The sequence below is a fragment of the Chenopodium album genome, chromosome 11 (genome assembly GCF_948465745.1).
Source record: "Chenopodium album chromosome 11, dcCheAlbu1.1, whole genome shotgun sequence".
Taxonomy (NCBI): Eukaryota; Viridiplantae; Streptophyta; class Magnoliopsida; order Caryophyllales; family Amaranthaceae; genus Chenopodium; species Chenopodium album.
This window is the reverse complement of record NC_137844.1, coordinates 22,380,527-22,400,123: the sequence shown is the minus strand read 5'-3', so window position 1 is coordinate 22,400,123 and position 19,597 is coordinate 22,380,527. Positions and strand designations below refer to the sequence as shown.

General features: G+C 33.1%; 1 protein-coding gene across 5 annotated transcripts; it reads right to left on the bottom strand.

Moving 5' to 3' along the window:
* Positions 1-3,695: 3,695 nt before the first annotated feature.
* On the bottom strand, positions 3,696-9,093 carry LOC145568735 (serine acetyltransferase 5-like). Of its 5 annotated transcripts, none has more exons than XM_081628150.1 (3): positions 8,929-9,093; positions 6,238-6,474; positions 3,696-4,730 (listed from the first exon to the last, which is right to left on the bottom strand). In XM_081628150.1, exons 1-3 carry the CDS (start codon positions 9,046-9,048, stop codon positions 3,810-3,812), a joined length of 1,278 nt encoding a protein of 425 aa, XP_081484276.1. In that variant the 5' UTR covers positions 9,049-9,093; the 3' UTR covers positions 3,696-3,809. The 5 variants fall into 5 exon arrangements, with proteins under 5 accessions (XP_081484276.1, XP_081484275.1, XP_081484277.1 ...); XM_081628149.1 differs by having other exon boundaries at positions 3,696-4,733; positions 8,929-9,092; XM_081628151.1 differs by having other exon boundaries at positions 3,696-4,733; positions 6,238-6,376; positions 8,929-9,042.
* Between the last annotated feature and the right edge of the window lie 10,504 nt (positions 9,094-19,597).

Sequence of the window (19,597 nt, the reverse complement as noted above, 5' to 3'; positions counted from 1 at the left end):
CTTTCTCCAGACTGGCCTGCTTCCCCACCACAAATAGAAGCCCAGCCCGCGTCCCCACAATCCCAATCAACTAACCTGTCCTCTCCAATCCGGCCCAATATTGCAGCCCACTCCCAAAACATAACCCCCTCTCTTTCACCACAAATGGGCACACGCAGCTCTCATGGAATTTTCAAGCCAAAATTGCCATTTAACCTTCATGCTTCGGCATCTCCATCCCCACTCCCGCGCAACTAGATCACCGCCTTAGATGACCTGAAATTTGAAAAATGTCATGCTTGATGAATACAATGCTCTAACTAAAACTAAGACTTGGAGTTGGTGCCTCGTCCTTCTAATGTCAATATCATTCCATGTATGTGGCTATATCTCCACAAGAAAGATGCTAACGGTGTTTTTGAGAGGCATAAAGCCTGACTTGTTGTTAATGGCAAGAATCAACAGGTTGAAGTCGATTGTGACGAGACCTTTAGTCCGATTGTCAAACCGCCAACCATCCGCACCGTCCTTAGCATCTCCCTCTCCAAGTCTTGGTCCCTCCATCAAATGGACGCTTGAATGGCGACATTGAGGAAACAGTATACATGTACCCGCCACCCGGGTTTCGTGATAGCAACAAACCGGGTCATGTTTGCCTTCTTAAGAAGGCTTTATATGGCCTCAAGCAAGCACCACGTGCGTTGTATCGTCGGTTTGCTACCTTTGTGTCTACAATTGGGTTTATTCATAGCAAATCCTCCTCTTCATATACTGCCATGGCAAGGAGATAGCCTATATTCTCTTGTATGTTGACGACATAATACTCACTGCTTCATCCGACAATCTTCAAAAATCAATTATGGCTCAATTAAATTCGAATATTGCAATGAAGGATCTTGGCAAGCTGAACTCTTTCCTCAGCATATTAGTCACACATCACGCAAATGGGTTATTTTTATCTCGGAAATCCTATGCTCAAGACATAATTGCCCGAGCCAATATGTCATCGTGCAAGCCGTCCTCGACCCCGGTCGACACTAAGGCAAAACTGATAGAAATGGTGTCCTTCAAACAAGTGTATTATTCGGATGAGGGTTCAAAATCATTAGAAAGCTAATTATTAAGTGAGGTCAAGTGATCAAAACGCCTAATTGGAGGCCGCTTTCAATTAGTAATATTAATGTATAATTAATATTCAACTTAATCTTGACTGAAACCTTCGGGTCACACTCAGTCAACTAATCGATCCGTGACGACGAATTAATCTGAAGGAATTAATGAGTTGTTAGAGTATTATGAGCATAGACATCGGATATCGTGCCAGGAGCGTCGAAACCGAGCGTTTAAACTCGAGTCGAATTTAGGAAACGACGAGACGGTAAAATCAAGCAATCAACAAAGTCACAAATACCCCTAGCATCGAAATGCCCCGAGCAAACCGAGTGTTAGAGGCGTGGCAGCCGCACCCAGCCGAGCATGCTAGCATCGCTGGCTGGTGTGGGTAGCCATGCTAGCAATGCTAGCAAGTGCGCGTGCTAGCATGCTGGGTCTTGCTAGCGCTGCATGCGTAGCCCCGCACCGTAGTTCGCAACAAGCAGGCAAGGCTTGCTGGGCTTGTGCGCATGAGCGAAGGTAGCAGCGTCCAGCAGCCCGCATTGATGCGTGCTTGCTGGCGCGGGCTGCCAACCCATGCGACCAGCTGGCAAGCCCAGCCAAGGGGCTAGGCAGCCAGTTGGGTAGGCTTGGCGCCTCAGCTGGCCCACGGCTATTGGCCGTGCCTAGGGAAGTCGGTTTGTGAGAGAGCCTTGGGGAGCAAGGGAAATTGGTCCCCTAGGTGGTCCTCACCTACCCTTAGTCACATTGTGACACTTGTTGATTGTTGATTAGTTTGCCTTTTTCTTTTGATTTTGGATTTAAATTAAATTAGGAAAAGGGATTTTACCAACTCTCCCACATTGATAAGAGAGGGGAATGTTCAAGGGATTTTCTCAATATATACCCAACCTTGGGAATTGAGAAAATCCACTTTGAGTTGTGAGCTTGAAAGGATCACCAAAGGCGTGAACACTTTTGCTCGTAATACTCTAAGTTTTGGTCTATCCCCGGCTAAGCTCTGGGGTAGGGGCCGTACGGGCGGGTCGGGCTTGAGGGTGTAAGCCATAGGAGGCTCTCGCATTTGCGAAGCTCAGCTAGCTTTCAAGTAAAAGCTCTTTGTGAGCAAAGCACGCGTTAAGGGTAATTGCGTCTTTCCCTTTTTTGTTAATTAATTATGTTGTTAATTAATATGCATGTTTTAGTTGCTTTAATTTATGTGCGGGTATTGGGAATGGGTTTAGTTCCGCGTGGTGTTGGACATCACGAAACCCAACTACGGTTACGGAGCCGCGCTCATTTAATTATTGTAACTATTTTTCAAGGTGAATTAAAAAAGTTTTTTTTTAATCAAAACACAATGTTTTGATATATATAGGAAAACACTATACATAGAGTATAGAGTTGAGTCTTAAGTTGAGTCTTGAGTTTTCAAGACTTTGCTTCAGATTTTGTTAAGACTTGGCTTCTTAAATGCATAAATAAAAAATAAAAAATAAAAGTCTTTTCTTAAGACCAAAAACTTTAAAAATGATGAGGTTATCCTAAGTCTTAAGACTTAGGGCTAATCTTGCTCTTACACTTACCAAATCCGACCATGTTTTAATAAATGTTACACTTTCTTTTTTGTCAAAAAGCTACTTTTAAATATTATATCTATCTCCTCTCATGATCCCCACTCAAACCCACTACTACTTTTTTTTATTATATACTTTCTCTCACATTCATTACTTTTCAATAAACTATTAACTCCATTATCTTTCTTTTACAATCAATAACTATATACTTTCTCCGTTTCTTTTTAGTTGACACGTTTTTTTAGTTACGTTTGCCAATACACATATTCAGTCGTTAATATCTTTAATTATTGACAAAAATTATAAAAAGTTGATATTTTGAAATTATATATCGTGACGAATCTAACAAGACCCCACATGACTATATTTTTCATTACGTACAAATCACAAAACACGGTCAAAGGAAAGTGTGTGAATAGTGCTAAATTCAAAATGTGTCAACTAAAAAAAACGGAGGTAGTATTAAAAGACACACCAGAAATGACACATGTCAGTTTCTGGTGTGTCCTTAGTATTTTTTTTTTTAAAAAAAAAATAATTTAATAGAAAATTTATTTAAGGAAATTATTTGTAAAATTTAATTACTATATAAATAGCAATGATATTTCCCTTTCTTTTTTTATATTTAGGAATTCAATTAACTAATATGGAAAATATAATCTTGGTAAAATATTTTAAAAAAATACAATCTTATCATCGAAGGAGCACTTGGCATGATTTTATGAAAAAAAAATTCCTTCAAAATGCTCTTCTTTTTTTTAAAAAAAAAATTATTAAAAAAATTAAAGGATAAACATTATTAAATTCAATTTAAAAAAAAAAAATGTGTTACAAAAGTCATTTAATTTCAATTAATTCTATTTCAATTGACTATTATTATATCATATTTTATAAATCCGTGCATTGCACGGGGACAAAACAAGTTTTTTAATACTCCAACTACCCCACTTACATCTTATTTTATTTAAGTCAATTAATTGCCTAAAACTATGTGCCGGTCAAACTATTACACTTATTAAAACACGGAGGGAGTAGATTAGTTATAAATTTAAATGTAATGATTCAAAATGGTATAACTTTTTAAAACAAGGACATTACTACAGCCTACAGGGGAAGAGTAAACAAGAATTTGTACATAGATGAATTATAACAATCTATCTATCATATGATATAATCTGACCACTCTGAAATAAATGAGGTATGATCCATAGACTCTCCTGGCACATCTGCATTCTGTGACGGTTTCTCTTTCCCTCCGACTAATCTTGCCGGGTTCCCCACAGCTGTTGTTCTCGGAGGAACATCAATCAGCACCACTGATCCTGCCCCTATCTTTGCCCCGTCACCAATCCTCACATTACCCAAGATTGTTGCCCCAGCACCTATTAAAACTCCATCCCCAACCTTGGGGTGACGATCACCTCCAGCTTTTCCCGTTCCCCCAAGAGTTACATGGTGTAAAATCGAACAGTTGTCACCAATTGTTGCCGTCTCTCCAATAACTACCCCAGTGGCATGATCGAAGAGGATCCCCTTTCCAATTCTAGCAGCAGGGTGGATGTCAACAGCAAAGACATCAGATATTCTGGAGTGAAGGGCAAGAGCAAGGGGGCGTCTATCCTGATTCCAGAGCTTGTGGGCCACACGGTGAGATTGGCATGCTAAGAAGCCCTTGTAGTTGAGAAGGCAGTGAGAAAAGGAGACACAAGCCGGGTCACGGACTCTGGCAGCACGTAAATCAGCAACAACAGCGGCAAGCAGTGAAGAATCAGAAGATAAGATGTCAAGGAAGAGATCATATAGGAGGGTTGACAGCAAAGTTGAGGAGCAAAGCTTATTTCCCAGGTGAAAGGAGAGCGATCGTTCAAGAGAGGAGTGAGAAAGGATTGTGGAGTAGAGGTAGGAAGCAAGTGCAGGTTCAGAATCAGCGTCACGACGGGCTTCAGCCTTGATCTGAGCCCACAACCAAGCCTCGTCATTTCCATTGGACTCTGCTGGCAGCTGAGGCACTGATGGAGACACATTAAATTCCCCTCCTGGCATTGTAGGAAGATGGGTGGCAGAACCTAAACTGCAATTTTCCTGCTGAAAGGTTTGAACAAAAATTGTCAGAAACAAAACCAACATACAAAACTGTAAATGTTCAAATACAACAACAAAGCCTTAGTCCCAAAATGATTTTCTAAATATACTTAAAGTGCCAAGGTCCAAAATTTATAGTTGACTAATAACATAATACAACATCCATGCATGCATTATACAGACATTGACCTAACATATTATTACTTCTTAAAGCAAAACAACATTCTTTTATCAGTTGATAGAAGGTTCTCTCAAATAACAAAATGATACTTTGGAGGTACAGGTTAAGAAAAATAACACCCACAAAGTCACAATTAATAAATCAGGAAATATTGTGGAGAGCGTTACGAAAAATGTAAAAATAAAGACACTAGTTGTGAAATTTTTTGAGGATTATAGATTAAGTATTAATCTGCCAATCCCCTCAGTGGTTATTCAATACCTAGAGTTTCCTATCTCTATTTGCTCTTCAGGCAGTTTCTTTATCCGTGACCAAGTACCAACTTTATGTTGAATTGGCAAAAACTATCTTACTTGATTTTTACACTAGTGGTATTTGCACCAGCATATCAACTTGATCATATCTCTATCTAATACGGTGTCAGTCTAGAGGCTGGAAACAATCTCTTGGAAAAACCACTAAAAGTCCATGCTAAGAGAGCGAAAAGGACAATCAATCCATGATTTCATCCAAAAAAAAAAAAAACTTAAATGTCATTTTCCAAAGGTGTTATATCCATGAGATCTTGTCTTAGCTTAACAATCTGAATTCAAAACTATCTTAGACTCTAATAACCATAGTAATCAATCATAGTTCTCGTGATGATCTGTCCTTTTAACTATTTCATACAAGGTGGCTTAAGGCAACATGGGCTATGTTCTGTTTTTGGCCTGGATGACGAGATTTTTGGTGAGGAGCAGCTTAAAGGGCATATATTCCTTATTCAGAAAAAATAAATTTTCACTATTCCTTTTGTATTGAAATGGAATAGTGAAATTTCACTATTATGAAACGACCAAGACACATCATGAGCAAAACACATAATACACATTTTGTAAGGGACCAATATCAATCAGTAAGGGAAGAGGCTTAGACTAAAAATTAAATTTACAGAATGTTATTAATGCTAATGTGAGACTTATAAAACATTAATAGTATCATTAAACTAAATGGAAATTAACATATAGTTTGAAATAAAACATTAACTGTTGTCTTATTCAAATTGTACTTTCTGCATCCTATCACTAGAATGATTCTCAAAGATTATAAGCACACAATGAGCACAAGGTATTATTGTTGCTGGCATGTGATATGACGATACAGACATAATTTTCAAACAAGTAAACCACAAGCGTTTCAATAACATTCTAAGATTTTAATATTATAAAATGATTGAATCTATAGGTTTCAGCTTATTAAAGTACAAGCAGATTTTTAACACATAATGAACAAATGTAATTAGAATAGGAAAACCCTAACCTAACTACAAGAGAGATTACAAGGAACCTGATTGGTGGAGCAGCACCTGAATCTCTTCTTGTATTTAAGGTGGTGATAGGCCGGTTGGAGATCACTTGAAAAATCTTGGACGTAAAATCTGTTAATGCAGATAGACGGAATGGCATATGAAACCGCCAACATCTGTCTGGATGACACTGTGAAATGGTGAGAGAAGTTTTTCTCAAAAGATCCTAGGTTTCTTCTTAAGGGGATGCTTCTCCAATATCCAAATTTCCAAGCAACCTAAATAAGAATTGGTGTTGAGATAAAGTGGCAAAGAGTTCGACAGGATCATCTAAGCCTAACTAACACGAGGTGCTTCAATTTCAGCTAAAATTTTCTTTTTACCGGTCTCCAAAGGGCAACTTGACGATTGTTATCTTTAATTACATGTTAGAAAAAAAAAAAACAAAACAATCGCATAAACACATCAATGAAATTCTTTGTCATGTACAATAATATGCCCCAATAATGGATGATTAGAGAAAATCCACTAAATGTCACCTTTTTTTTTTTGTATTTTTTTTTTGTTTTTGTTTTTTGAAAACATTAAATGTCACTTTGTGTGTTTGTCAGTCATTATTTGTGTTTGTATGGGAAACATTCAGAATTTCTTCTCTCACTCAAAGTTGCTCCCTCCATCTTGAAAACATATTAAGTCGTTCTCAAGCTCTATATCATACAACATTTTTTTCGTTAATTGTGCAGGAAATACAAGTTTGACATCATTGATCCTTCTACTTTTCAAAAATTATAGCAATATTTGACATTAATTTTGTTCTTTTCTAACACTCTTTTAAAGTTAATTAGAAAGTGCCACTAGCAGTGTATAAGTCCCTACATGGCCATGATAACTAGTTTAGGCTCTAGGGGTTGTCTTGTAAGAACTCCTATTACCCTTATGATTAAAGAAAATCTTTCAAACACAGATTCAAAGAAAGCAGTAAGGTATCTTTAGAATACTATCAAGTATGTAAGTTACATTAATTTTATGACACGGTTGTGGGGAGGGGGGGGGGGGGGGGGGTGGGGGGAACCATTCAGATAATTCAAAAAAAAATTACCATTAAAATATTCTAACATTTCAGCCTTACAATATACTAGCACTAATTTATTAATCATAGGAAACATCAAGGTTACAGCCAAATTAAAGATAATTGGTACCAAAGATGAAAAGAAGAGATAGATTTCAAAGTATGCATTTTGAAATTGTTTTGTCCCATAAAATTTTCTTATTTTATCACAGAAATGTTGGTCGATGACTTCTAATCCTATAATATCAAGGACGGATATAATATTTCCACAACGGGGTAGCATTAAATTCTTTACTTACAAGGGAATAAGACAAAAGTAACACGTATCCAACCAATACAAAATACATTTATTATTACCAAACTGAAGATATTCAAAACAATTCAACAAGCTTTCCTTTCGAAATTCTTCAGTAAGTTAATATAAATTTAATAGAGCCATGAACATTAAAAACATATTCAAACTTTAAATCAAAGCCAAAATCATAGTACACAATTTGGTCATGCTTGTAAGATCTACAAAAACTCTTGTACCATAAATTTTTCAACCAAAATCAAATATACAGGTCAAATATAATAAGACAAATCACCCCTTAATCATAGACTAATTAGACATAAAACACCAACAAAACAATGTCAACAAAAACCTAATAAAATATACAAGAATTTAAAAACAAGAATCCAACATTAAAAATATCATATCAAGCATAAGCCATCATCCCCACATTAGACTAAAATAATAAAATCAACAAAAATAAATCCAGAAAACAATACAAACTAGAAAGATGAAGTACATTAAGAAAAGAAGGTTGAAATCAGTAGTGAATCCAAGAATTTAGCAATGGTAGGGCACCACCAGCCACCACCACGTACTAAATAAACACAAAACCTAATAAACTTTCAAACAAACTAAAAATAAATTGTGTTATGGAGAGAAATATTGTTGACTTGCTAGATTTGGAGGAATATTTTGTTCACTTATTAGGAGTGGAAATGGTTTTTCAAATTTCTCTTGAAGTGGAGGAGGATTAAAACAAGGAATTTTCTAGGTAACAAGATTTTAACATTTCAAATAACAAATCCTCTTATATTTCCTTTCCATTCTGAAACGTAATTCATATACGTATAAATGCTTAACTAGATTGAATTATCAAATTTTGTCAAATACAAAATGATAACAATGTAAACCATCAACCATTTTATATATCCAATTGATTTTATCAACTAATGAACTAATTCTTGTCAATGAATAATGATAACAATCAAAATGTAGTTTAATTTCAAATTTAATCGTATTCGACCCCGGCACTAAGCTGGGACATGAGGGGTAATGCCCTGAGATTAGTGAGAGAAAAAAAAAATCCAATTTCATACTTCCATCCAAACATTGAAGGGTTATAAACAAAGCATGCAACACATTAGCAGCCAACCAAATTTGACTTAAATCATCAAATTATGTTCCAAAATCACATATAATTCCTCTCGCTTACGATAATCAACAAAATTGCTCACTATAATCTTTCATAATTTGAGTAATTATAATCAAAAATTTAATAATCTAGCTAAGATGAACCCTTCAATTGACTACACTAATAATTAAATCAACGATAAAACCTAGATTATGAAATTGATATTCGATTATAAAAGAAAGATAAACGAATCTTACCACAGAATATTCTTCAATGGAGAAGAGAAAGGGTGAAGCTGCTTCAATGGAGAATAGATAGAGGGAGAGAGGGGTGCAGCGTATAAGTGAAAAACTCCGAAAGGGGCAAAAAAGACACATGAAAAATGAATATTTAGAAGTAAAATTGGTGGCACGATGTATGTTTTTTTTTTCCTCCCTTCTTTTTTTTAATGTAACACTTTTCACAAGTCCAATTATAAAATCGGGTGGTGTCCCTTTAAATTAGATTTGGAAAATCCTTAAATTCCTTTCATATCAAAATATTTGACATGGTCAGATTTTTTTTCCAACATTTGTCCATTTATGTATGGAGTTTGATTAGTAAATATCGAAGGAATTATGTCTTCGACAAATGCAATTATTAGGTATATTAAGGATCACTATTATGGACATAATAAGTTCATTTTTTGGGTCATCATTGTGTGTTGTTAGATATGATAAATGATATTTGAACTAGTCAAATAATCCAAATCTCAATAGAATGGATCCTATGAGGTCACACAATAAGGGTATTGGGTTAAACAAGTTAGAGGCCCATTAATGAGCCTTAGGCAAAAATGCATATGATTTGCATCCCATTCCGAACGACCATATGATTTGCATTTCAACTCCGCCTAGCCGCACTTCACACACACCCACTCTCTAATACTCTCCTCGCCCTGCTGTCTCTGTAGGTACACCCCCTGCTTCTACAGAAATCACAACAGCAGCAATTCAGAGAAGATGTCGAGTAAATACGCGTCTCAATCGAGTTCGCCCATATTGATGATCCTAACTTATATTCAATCAATTCAACAAGCAAACAACAAGCCTAATCGAAGAAAAAATAAGCAAATAACACATGAATAGTATAGAGAATTTAAGCCATAACTCCTTAATTTTGGTTGGGATGAAGATTTACACAAAGGTTGTAACGATGATGATTTTTAATTGGTATTGATGTACTGTGGTGGCAGCGACAACGACAACGATGACGACAATTACAATTATTGTGGCCAAAGTTGAAGTTGTGTTAGACAAAATAGCTAGTATATATCAGAGGATTGATGAAGAGGAGAGAAGGAGATGAGTAAATTATTTCCATCCACCATATATTTATGTTCAGCTTGTGGAATTGATAATGAACATATTATTTAATTGTTTCTTATGTGCGTCTTATATGAACATCTATAACTATTATTTTGCTAATCAATTTTTTTTACCAATTTCGTGTGTCATATAAAAATAATCTTAGCTTAAAAAAAGGCTCACTTTTGTAATAGTAAATGTTCATTTATGTTTAACTTATGTTTTAAGTAGTAAACTATACGTTTATTATAGTTGTATTTGAATATATATGTCGTACATGTGAATTTTAATGATTTTCATTCTTTTATATATATATATATATATATATATATATATATATATATATATATATATATATATATATATATATATATATATATATATATTTGTCCATGTGACTTTTAAAGATTATCATTGTTTTGTAGTTTCATATATAATGTTCAGTTATGTAACTGTAGATGATCATTTATATTTTTACAAATGGCAATTTAACTGTAATTGATCAAATACATTATTGTAATTGATCAAATACATTATTGCTATTGTATGTGTTCATTTGTTACATGTTTGATTATTGAAGTGGGAAAAGAGGATGTTGTTATTTTTGAAGAAGCAAGTCAGTCTGAGCATTGGGGGAAACAATTTCTTTCTAAAGATGATGCTTATAAAATGTATAATGAATATGCTTCTATGAAAGGTTTTGAAATTAGAGTTGAGAGGAGTATGTAAGAGGCGAAGGGATACTCATTTTCTATGAAAAAGATTTGTTTGTTCTAATGAGGTTTATAAAGATGATAAGTGTAGAAATATTAGGTCCTATGAGAGACTTGATACAAGAATTGAATGTTTAGCTTTTGTACAGTTTAATTTTCTACTGATCGTTCAGGTGTGTTTATGAACATGTATGTCAAATATTCTAATATAGTTATTGAATGAAGGTTCAAAGTTGACAATTGTAAATGCTCAACCACAAATTCAAGTTGTTGAATATTTAGTTTTTTTATTTATGAACATGTTGTTTTCCTAATATGAACATTATTTAAGTCGTTAAAAATATGAACATTATATATATACTATCTAATAAATATTTGCTTTTGAAATATTTGATTTATAATATTACATAGGGATCGGGAAAAAAAAAGTTTATTTCATTATTATTAAAATCAAATAGAAATCGTATATCATCAAAAAATTGAAATATTGGAAATTAAAATATACAACACAATTCCACATATATTATTATACACAATAAACTTCTTGATCCAAAATCAAAAAATGCAAGCTCGTGTTATTGGTTCATGTTGCGCAAATCCATGCCTTCTTGATCTCCTCAATTTTTTTCGTCTTTTTTTTTCCTTGCTATTGTGGGGTCCAACTCACTATATCCACGATTATTTGATTAATTAATAGAAAAAAAAAATGAATTATTAGTTAGATTTGAGCAACAATAAGTGTTGAAATGAACCAAGTTTCATATGAATATATGAATAGTATAACAATTAAAATGATCGATATGGAAATGAATATTTATCAGTATATATATAAATGAACATATATTACTGTGGTTTTGACCATCCATTAATATGGAAATGAACAACTATCAATACATTAATGAACATATTTATGTAATTGAATATGGAAATGAGCATCTATTAATATATAAATAAACATGCATTAGTTTAAAAATGCCTATATATGAAAGATATCAATCAATGAATATGAAATATGTACATGAATAATTCTTGAAGCTATCAATATGTGATTTACCATACCATTTATCCATATGAGAAAAGACATACTACTGAGCATGAAATATATTGAAACTCAAAATTAAATTGAGCATGAAATATTCAGATGAAAGCAAATATCAATATTTATCAAAATTCTGATAATCATATATTAATATGTGAAATCCATATAAATTTATGTAATTGAACATCCACCAAAATAAATATGAACATTCATCAAAATAATTTTCCACTCCAAACTTTGAAAAAGAATGAACATTACTATAATGACTATGTGTAGTAATATATAAATGAACATTTATGGAGTATTAATCATCTATTAACATGTGAATGACATTATACTAATATATACTCCATAAATGAGCATTTATCAAAATACAAATGAACATTTATAAAAAAATAAAAAAAAACCACTATGAAGGGTTCGTTTGGCATCGCTGTGGTTTTCTGTTTTTTGATTTTTTGGATTTCAAAGTCATATGATATATATCATATAATAAAACAAAAATTAGACAAACTTATTAAAATTATGATAAATTTGAAAACTGACAACAGAAAAGTGGAAACACCTTTTTCTTGTTTTCTGTTTTTGGTTTTAAAAAAAAACAGAAAACTAAAAACAAAAAACAATACCAAAAAGCCCTTAATTAATGCTTATTTTTCTCCATATTCTTTGATGTTCTTCTCCGAAACTATTTCCTTCATGCTGCAAAAAAAAAAAAAAAAAAAAAAAAAAAAAAAAAAAAAAAAAAAATAATATAAAAAATATACTTCATACTCAAAAATCAAAATGTACTTGTTTAGATTATTAGTTTTTAAACGAAAATTAGTAAAAATTACTAAAATCCAATAGTTCATACTCTATTTCCATGTTTTAAGCTTCGATGATGTTGTCGTAACACAATTGCAACAAAAAATTATTAAAGGGTTTATACTCTTTTTTTTCGAACAAAATCTAAACAAAATAACTTACTCCTTTGAATTTCGACCTTGATTTGCTAAATTCTATAGTAATTGAATAATTTTTTTTTTTTTGATAATTTGTGACAAATACGTAGAAATTTTCTGATTTGAAAATGCAAAAATGGTGTAGAGAGAAAATATAGAAAATGAGTGAGGAGAGAGAAAGTGAAATGAGAATAGTAGTTTGATTTTTTTTTTTTTTTTTTTTTTTTTTTTTTTTTTGTGTATATAGTATGATTACTGTATGAGCAGATTCTGTAAAAGTGGGTATTTGGGGGAAGGGGTGATATACGATGCGTTTAGGGAGTGGTGTAGAGGAAGATGCCTAGACTAGAGTCTAGCCATAAATAATTAGATCATGATTGGTGTTGGGCTAGAGTAATTAGATTAGAGTTAGGATTTTGGGCTTGACATGGACTCTTATTTTAGATATGATCTATAAATAAAGTCCATGACAATCAGTTGAATTAAGTCACAATTCACCAGTCAGTTAATTGTGAAACAAGCAACTAATTCCCAAAAACCCTATGATGTCTCTCTCTTTCTCTTTCTCTCTCTCTCTCTCTCTCTCTCTCTCTCTCTCTCTCTCTCTCTCACGCACGCCCTCCCCTCTCACCCCCTCCGTACGGCCGGCCACCCTAGGTGGCGTGTGGTACTCGTGGTGGTGGATCTTGGTTGGTTCGTTCCTCTCTTCTCCGTAGAAGGTTGATTGAAAGGTTCAATCACGACTAACTAGCATTAGTGGAGGTTTATCTGTGCCCGTGGACCAAGTAAAGGAATCACGCTTGAGGTTCCTTATCACCCATAGTTCTTGCTCGATTGCACATGGATTCACGCTTCAAAGGTATTATTATTTGTTCTTTATGTGTTATGCATTGATCTTGGTGTTTAGATGCTTATTAATATGATTCATGCAATTCCGCTTATAGTATCTAAAGTCCTACAATGGTATCAGTTAGCCTTTGCATGTGCACACATTGAATTATTAATTCTTTGAATGTCCACAATTTTAATTCAATTAGGTGGGTGAATAATTTAATTATGGGTCAATTATTATTTTAAATATGATTTAACATATGAAATAATTAAAAGTTTTTTAATTTGCTCAAAATTAGCCATTAAAAGTTCCGAATTTGCCCTATAAAGTTCGAAAATTTCAAACTCTCTAGCCTTAAAATTCGAAAATTTCGAAACCCTAAACCCCTAAATTTTGATTTTTGTGTTTTTGTTTTGATTTAATTCGATTGCTATGTGATTCATGAATTTAATCTATTTGATTTCATGTTAAATTGTGAATGTTTCATGATCAAATTATTTAATTTAAGAGTTAAATTGAATTAGGGATTAATTTCATGAAGAACCCTAATTTTAAAATTGAATATGATTTAATTTTAAGATTAATTGGACCACATTAAGTTAGTTTATTTTTTAACAAAATATTTGTTTTAAATTTAAATTAAAAAAGGAGTTTTTGTGCGGCATCCGCGGCTGGGTGGCGCTGGTAGTCCAGGAGGAAGGGTGGGGCGGGGCAGGAGGCTCGGGCAGAAGTGGCAGCAATAGCAGCGCCATGTAAGGGTTGTGCACACTGCTGCTGCTGCCTTGCGTCGCTGCTGTGCAACATACACCAACACCGTGTGCGACCACCGTGGCTAGCTTCGGCTGGCCACACCAAGGTCGCTGACGCATATTTTCAAAAAAAAAAATTATTTTATTTTAATAAAAATCAGATTTTTTTGAAATAAAAGATAAGTTTTAAAATTTGAAAAGATAAATTGTCAAAATGGAAGTTGGTAATTTTATTAAGTTTGGATAATTTTTTAGCAAAAGATTCTGTATGGATAATAATTGATTAAATAATGAGATTATCCCATAATTATTTTAGGATATAATTGATTTAAAATTTTGTGATTGGCTAGATAATTAGGATAGAATCTCCTACATTTGTTAGGATAATCATGGAAAATAAATATGATTTATCTTCCATAATTAAAATATGATTTGATTCTATCTCATACCTAAAATAGAATATATGATATTTTATGATTGGTAATGAATAATATATAATATTATCTAATTGCCGTAATTTAATTAAAATATGAGATATTTAGATGCCATGTTTCCTTAATTATGAACATTTGATGTTGTAGTTTAGGAAAGCATGATGAGTGATTTATTATATGCCACTTTATAATATATAATGTTATTCATTGCTATATATAGACTAGTATGACCCATAGATTCTAAATACGATCTGCGCATCGTGACGTATTTTTGTAATCTAAATACGGTCTGTGTACCGTTAAGTATTTTTTGTAATTTATTTAAGTAATAGATAAAATAAAATAGTATTACAGGTTGCAGTTAATCCAAGAAGCCAATGGAGTGAAGGCTCAAAGGAGTTAGATGGATGAGATCCATGAAGGTTCAACTGTTCAAGTGAGAGTTTTGTTTTATTAGTTTTTTTTAGGATTAAGGGGCCATACTATGTCATGCTTTTATTTATGCATTAGTAGATTATGCATGTTAGATTTTATTGATGCTTATGATGATGGGCTAAAGTTCACTAAAATAATCACAAACATAATGAATTTAGGTCCCGATAATATTGAGGTTGCTTTTCCAATTAAAAACCCAATAAACCTTTAATATTTATGATAGGTCATGCCAAAACTAGGTGTCATTTTATATCTTGGGAGAGTTGGGGTAAATCATGTTTTACAATTTTAATTGGTTATACTCAACAAGGTTACCTAAAGAGTTTAGAACATTGAAGCAAAGGGTAATAATTAAACATGTGATGGTTTGTTAATCAACTAGGAGTTATGAGAGTTGTAATCAGTAAAGAGTTTACTCACCTTAAAATGTAATGGTTGATGGTAGGGCCAAACTCCGGTTAATTATTGCACAAATAAAGTGTCTTGGAATCACTTAATTCAAATTGGGATCATTTAAATTGAATGGAGTGTTTTAAAGTTACCTATTTAATTTGTTTATGGTACTTTAAATATTAAACATAATTGAATTTTGTGTTTATTTATAAGTAATATTTTATTCTAATTTTATTATTATATATAATCTCCTCGATTGAAAATAAAGTCGAGAAACATTCTCAAAAGATTAAAAGATAATCCATAAACCTATATTCCAATTTTACTAAGATGGTTCTAAAAGGCAAGTTTTAGAAACCCATGTCAAATGTCTAAGGTTGAGTTCATTCAAAATGTTTAAGTAAAATGTCAACACATCTTCATTTTGAAAAGTGTTTCAAGGGATATAATGAGATGGGAGGTACAAACCCTCTAAAGGACAAGTATAGAAATCCAATAAAATCTCTTATCTTCAATATAATTGAATATAAGAAAGTGATTGGAAATCTCTATGATCAAAAGTTGATTAAAAGACATTATTCTTCATCCCTTTCATATAGAGTTAAATAGTAGATAAAACTCAAATATGAATAATGATTGAATGGACTTAGCAAAATCATGAAAAGTGCTTAAAGAAGTTAAGCAACGCATCATTTTGAACTTAAGAGAAATATTTTAAGTGGCTCACAGGGAAATGTTTAAGAATATATGAGGAATACACTAAGAAGTCATAAGCTAAGAAATGCAAGCACGTTGCTAGTTATAAAACCTAAGACTACTTAAATGCTAAATGTTGTTATGAACAACAAATGTTTCCAATTAAATGGACCAATTCCAATTGATTAGAAACAACCTCATACAGTTAAAAGGTAAAAGAAGGGAAATGTTCCAATTTAAGAAGTATATTATAGAAATTGATTTAGCATATTACTACTTCTTGGACATGTGATGTAATCTTTAGTTCACTCTTATTGAGAATGTGGTTGAACTAAATGAAGAAATATGGCTAAGGGAGAAATAACTCTACAAGTTCAGAAGCAAATGTTGCTACTTCACAAGTAGAATCTACAAGTGTAGAAACAAAAGTTGCAACTTTACAAGTAGAACAACATTTCACCTTACCTAGTAATTGATTAGAATTAAATAAATGTTATTTATTCTTTCCATTATCAAAACACCATTCAATGTTAGTAATGACTAAGCATTGAAGATTCAAAAACATGGAGTAAATGTTATTCTATGCTTTATTGAGTCACGATGTGTTTTGAAAAACTAAATAGGTTTAAAAGTTTTATATGATAGATATAGATAAACCAGTTCTACATATATAGATTGTATCTAAAATGTCAATTAATTCAAATGAAAATGATTGCATGCGGAAGATCCAAAGGGATGGACTTTCAATATCATTAGATTATGAATCCATTGATATATGTAAATATCATTCTAATTTGAAAATTTTGACAAAGTCACCATTTAGAGAAATGATGATGTGAACTCAAGGTTTAATACATATCGATATAACAAAACCAGAGGTTCAAAGACTAGAAACGGACAATGAAACTTTATTTGTGATATGATCACTTGTGCTTAGTTGAAGCTAGAGTGTGAAAATTTTGAAAAGTTCAATAGGTTCAATATGAAGTTTAGAATCAACTTAACAAGACAATAAATACACTACAATATGATTATAATGGTGAAAGTTTGAGTCAAGACTTTACTTGGCAATATATATTCAAAACATTGCGATATGATTATAATAAAGAATTTGAGCCAAGACCTTGATGAAATCATTTTACAACAAACTCCGAAAGAAAACTTATGAAGTGTCAATGAGGAGGAGCTATCAATCTATATGAGATATATTTTGATAATGGATGAAAATACCTTATCTTCCAACCATTGTTCAGGGGATACACTTTTAAGATGAGCTACAAAACTAAACAAAATTACATATGTCAAATCAAAATGTAACAAAGGCATCATATGTGATATGGATAAGAAAAGTTCTTATAAAGTATTTCTACAAAGCAAGGAATAAAAGTTGTATAAAATCGTTTGATACACGTTCGATTCCTATACAGAGCATGAGGTACTACTACACAAGTCATATTCAGCACAAAATGTTTGTTGCTCAAGTAAATGCCCTTATAGAAAAGATGTCATTTCCAAAAGGTCAAGTAGGAGTAGTGTAAATCTCGAAAGAGTTCGGGAAAAGCAATAAACAAACATGGTTCAAAATATGGTTGGTTCACCCTATGCAAAATGTGTCTCTTCAAGAAGGCAAGTGGGAGTATAAGAATCTCGAAAAGTTCTAGAGCCTTGAAAGAGTTCAAGAAAAGCTGATTTGAAAATCTTGAAGAAATTCGAGAAATAATAGAATAAAAGCAACAGTATGAGCATGATTCATCTCATGTTACAAATGACAACGCGTGGTCTCATTAAGTGTAATGGGAATAATAACCATGTATCGAAGGTAGTACATGTAGGAGTTTATAGGTACTATATGCGGAAAAACATGAATCATATTCATAAGCACCTATCCCAAGATCGCATGCAAAACACACAAGACACATAATCATACCTTTGAAGCGTGATCTCCACGAAGCTATTCAACTGGCAAATCAGAGAGAGAATAGAGCCCCAAGCGTTGCTCCTTTACTTAGTCCACGGGATTTGAACGAGTCATCCACCAATACTAGATTGCTCGAGTGAAGAGGAAAACCATGATCACCACCTTTACTGGACTAAACCGACCACCACGAACCACCACAACTAGCGCAAGGGAGGAGGAGAAAGCCAGGGGCTTGGTTTCGTGTTTGCTAACTTGGGTTTGATCTTACTGATCATTGAATTACTTACCCAAAACCCTAGGCACCTAGTCTATATATAATCCTATTATAATTAGACTAGGTCACGAAGCCTAAAACCCTCCATACTACTCCATATGGCCGGCCACCTTAGGGATGAGGCCCATCATGGGCCTCGTCCTCTCGTGCTCGATCTAGGCCCTTTGTGTGACCCTATAGGATCTGTCCAATTGTGCTTCAGCCTATTTTACTATCCCAAAGATCGTTAGTACCTCTAGCTATGATATAACGACGACCTAAATGAACGAAATTAATAATATCCATAATTTGATCCATTTATATATCTAGTAATTGCACTTGACGAAGACATAAATCCTTCAATCTCCCACTTGTCTGAGACAAGTGTGCAATATTCAAATTCCTTAAGTCAATGTGTGTCGATTTGATAATATGATTGCATCCCATGCCGAGATGCAATTAATGTTCCACTCATGTCAAAGGAATCCACTAATATATCCGGAAGCTCTATACTTGAACTTCAAACTAGGTCAATAGTTCGATCATGCATCATTCATGCCTATCCAAGTGATTGACTGAGCATCACTATGTCCCTATAGCCCATGAAACTGCTCTATCCAATCAATCTTACATGCTAGTCCGTTCATTGAAATCATTTATGTCCGCTTTAATGATTTCAGAACTAGGAATTTAAATAATATATGAATTTTATTCACTTGTGGGGTTTCATTCACCAGGTCATCAACCTGATGAGCCCATCAATTCATAATTACTTTGGACATTTTATTTAATTTCCAAAACCATTATTAAATAAGATAAATGATATTTCTATTTAAACATAATCCTGCAAATTAATATATTACTTATGTAATATGTTTTCTCAAAACATACACAACTTAAATTACATATCTTGCTACAATCCAAGACTTTAGTATGAATCTCATACCTTAGTCTGTGGAAGGGGTTTAATAAGTAAATAAGCGATACTCTGACTCATAATAAACTTTGCAGATCTCATAACCGAGGTGATATCTCATATCTATTTGTTTGGATTCGTGATGTGACCTTGGCTCCTTTGTTTTGGCAAAGGTATCCTTTTAGTCACAGGACAATTTGATCCAAAAAGTCATCTTGTCTGTTTTGAAAACTTGCATCTGTGTATCATTTGACAACT

Coding starts and splice junctions, on each gene's coding strand:
- LOC145568735 (XM_081628149.1), bottom strand. CDS start 9,048: ATGTGTCTTTTTTGCCCCTTTCGGAGTTTTTCACTTATACGCTGCACC. Junction 6,475..8,928: donor CCATTGAAGAATATTCTGTG/GTAAGATTCGTT, acceptor ATTCTTATTTAG/GTTGCTTGGAAATTTGGATA. Junction 4,734..6,237: donor GGTGCTGCTCCACCAATCAG/GTTCCTTGTAAT, acceptor CAAACCTTTCAG/CAGGAAAATTGCAGTTTAGG.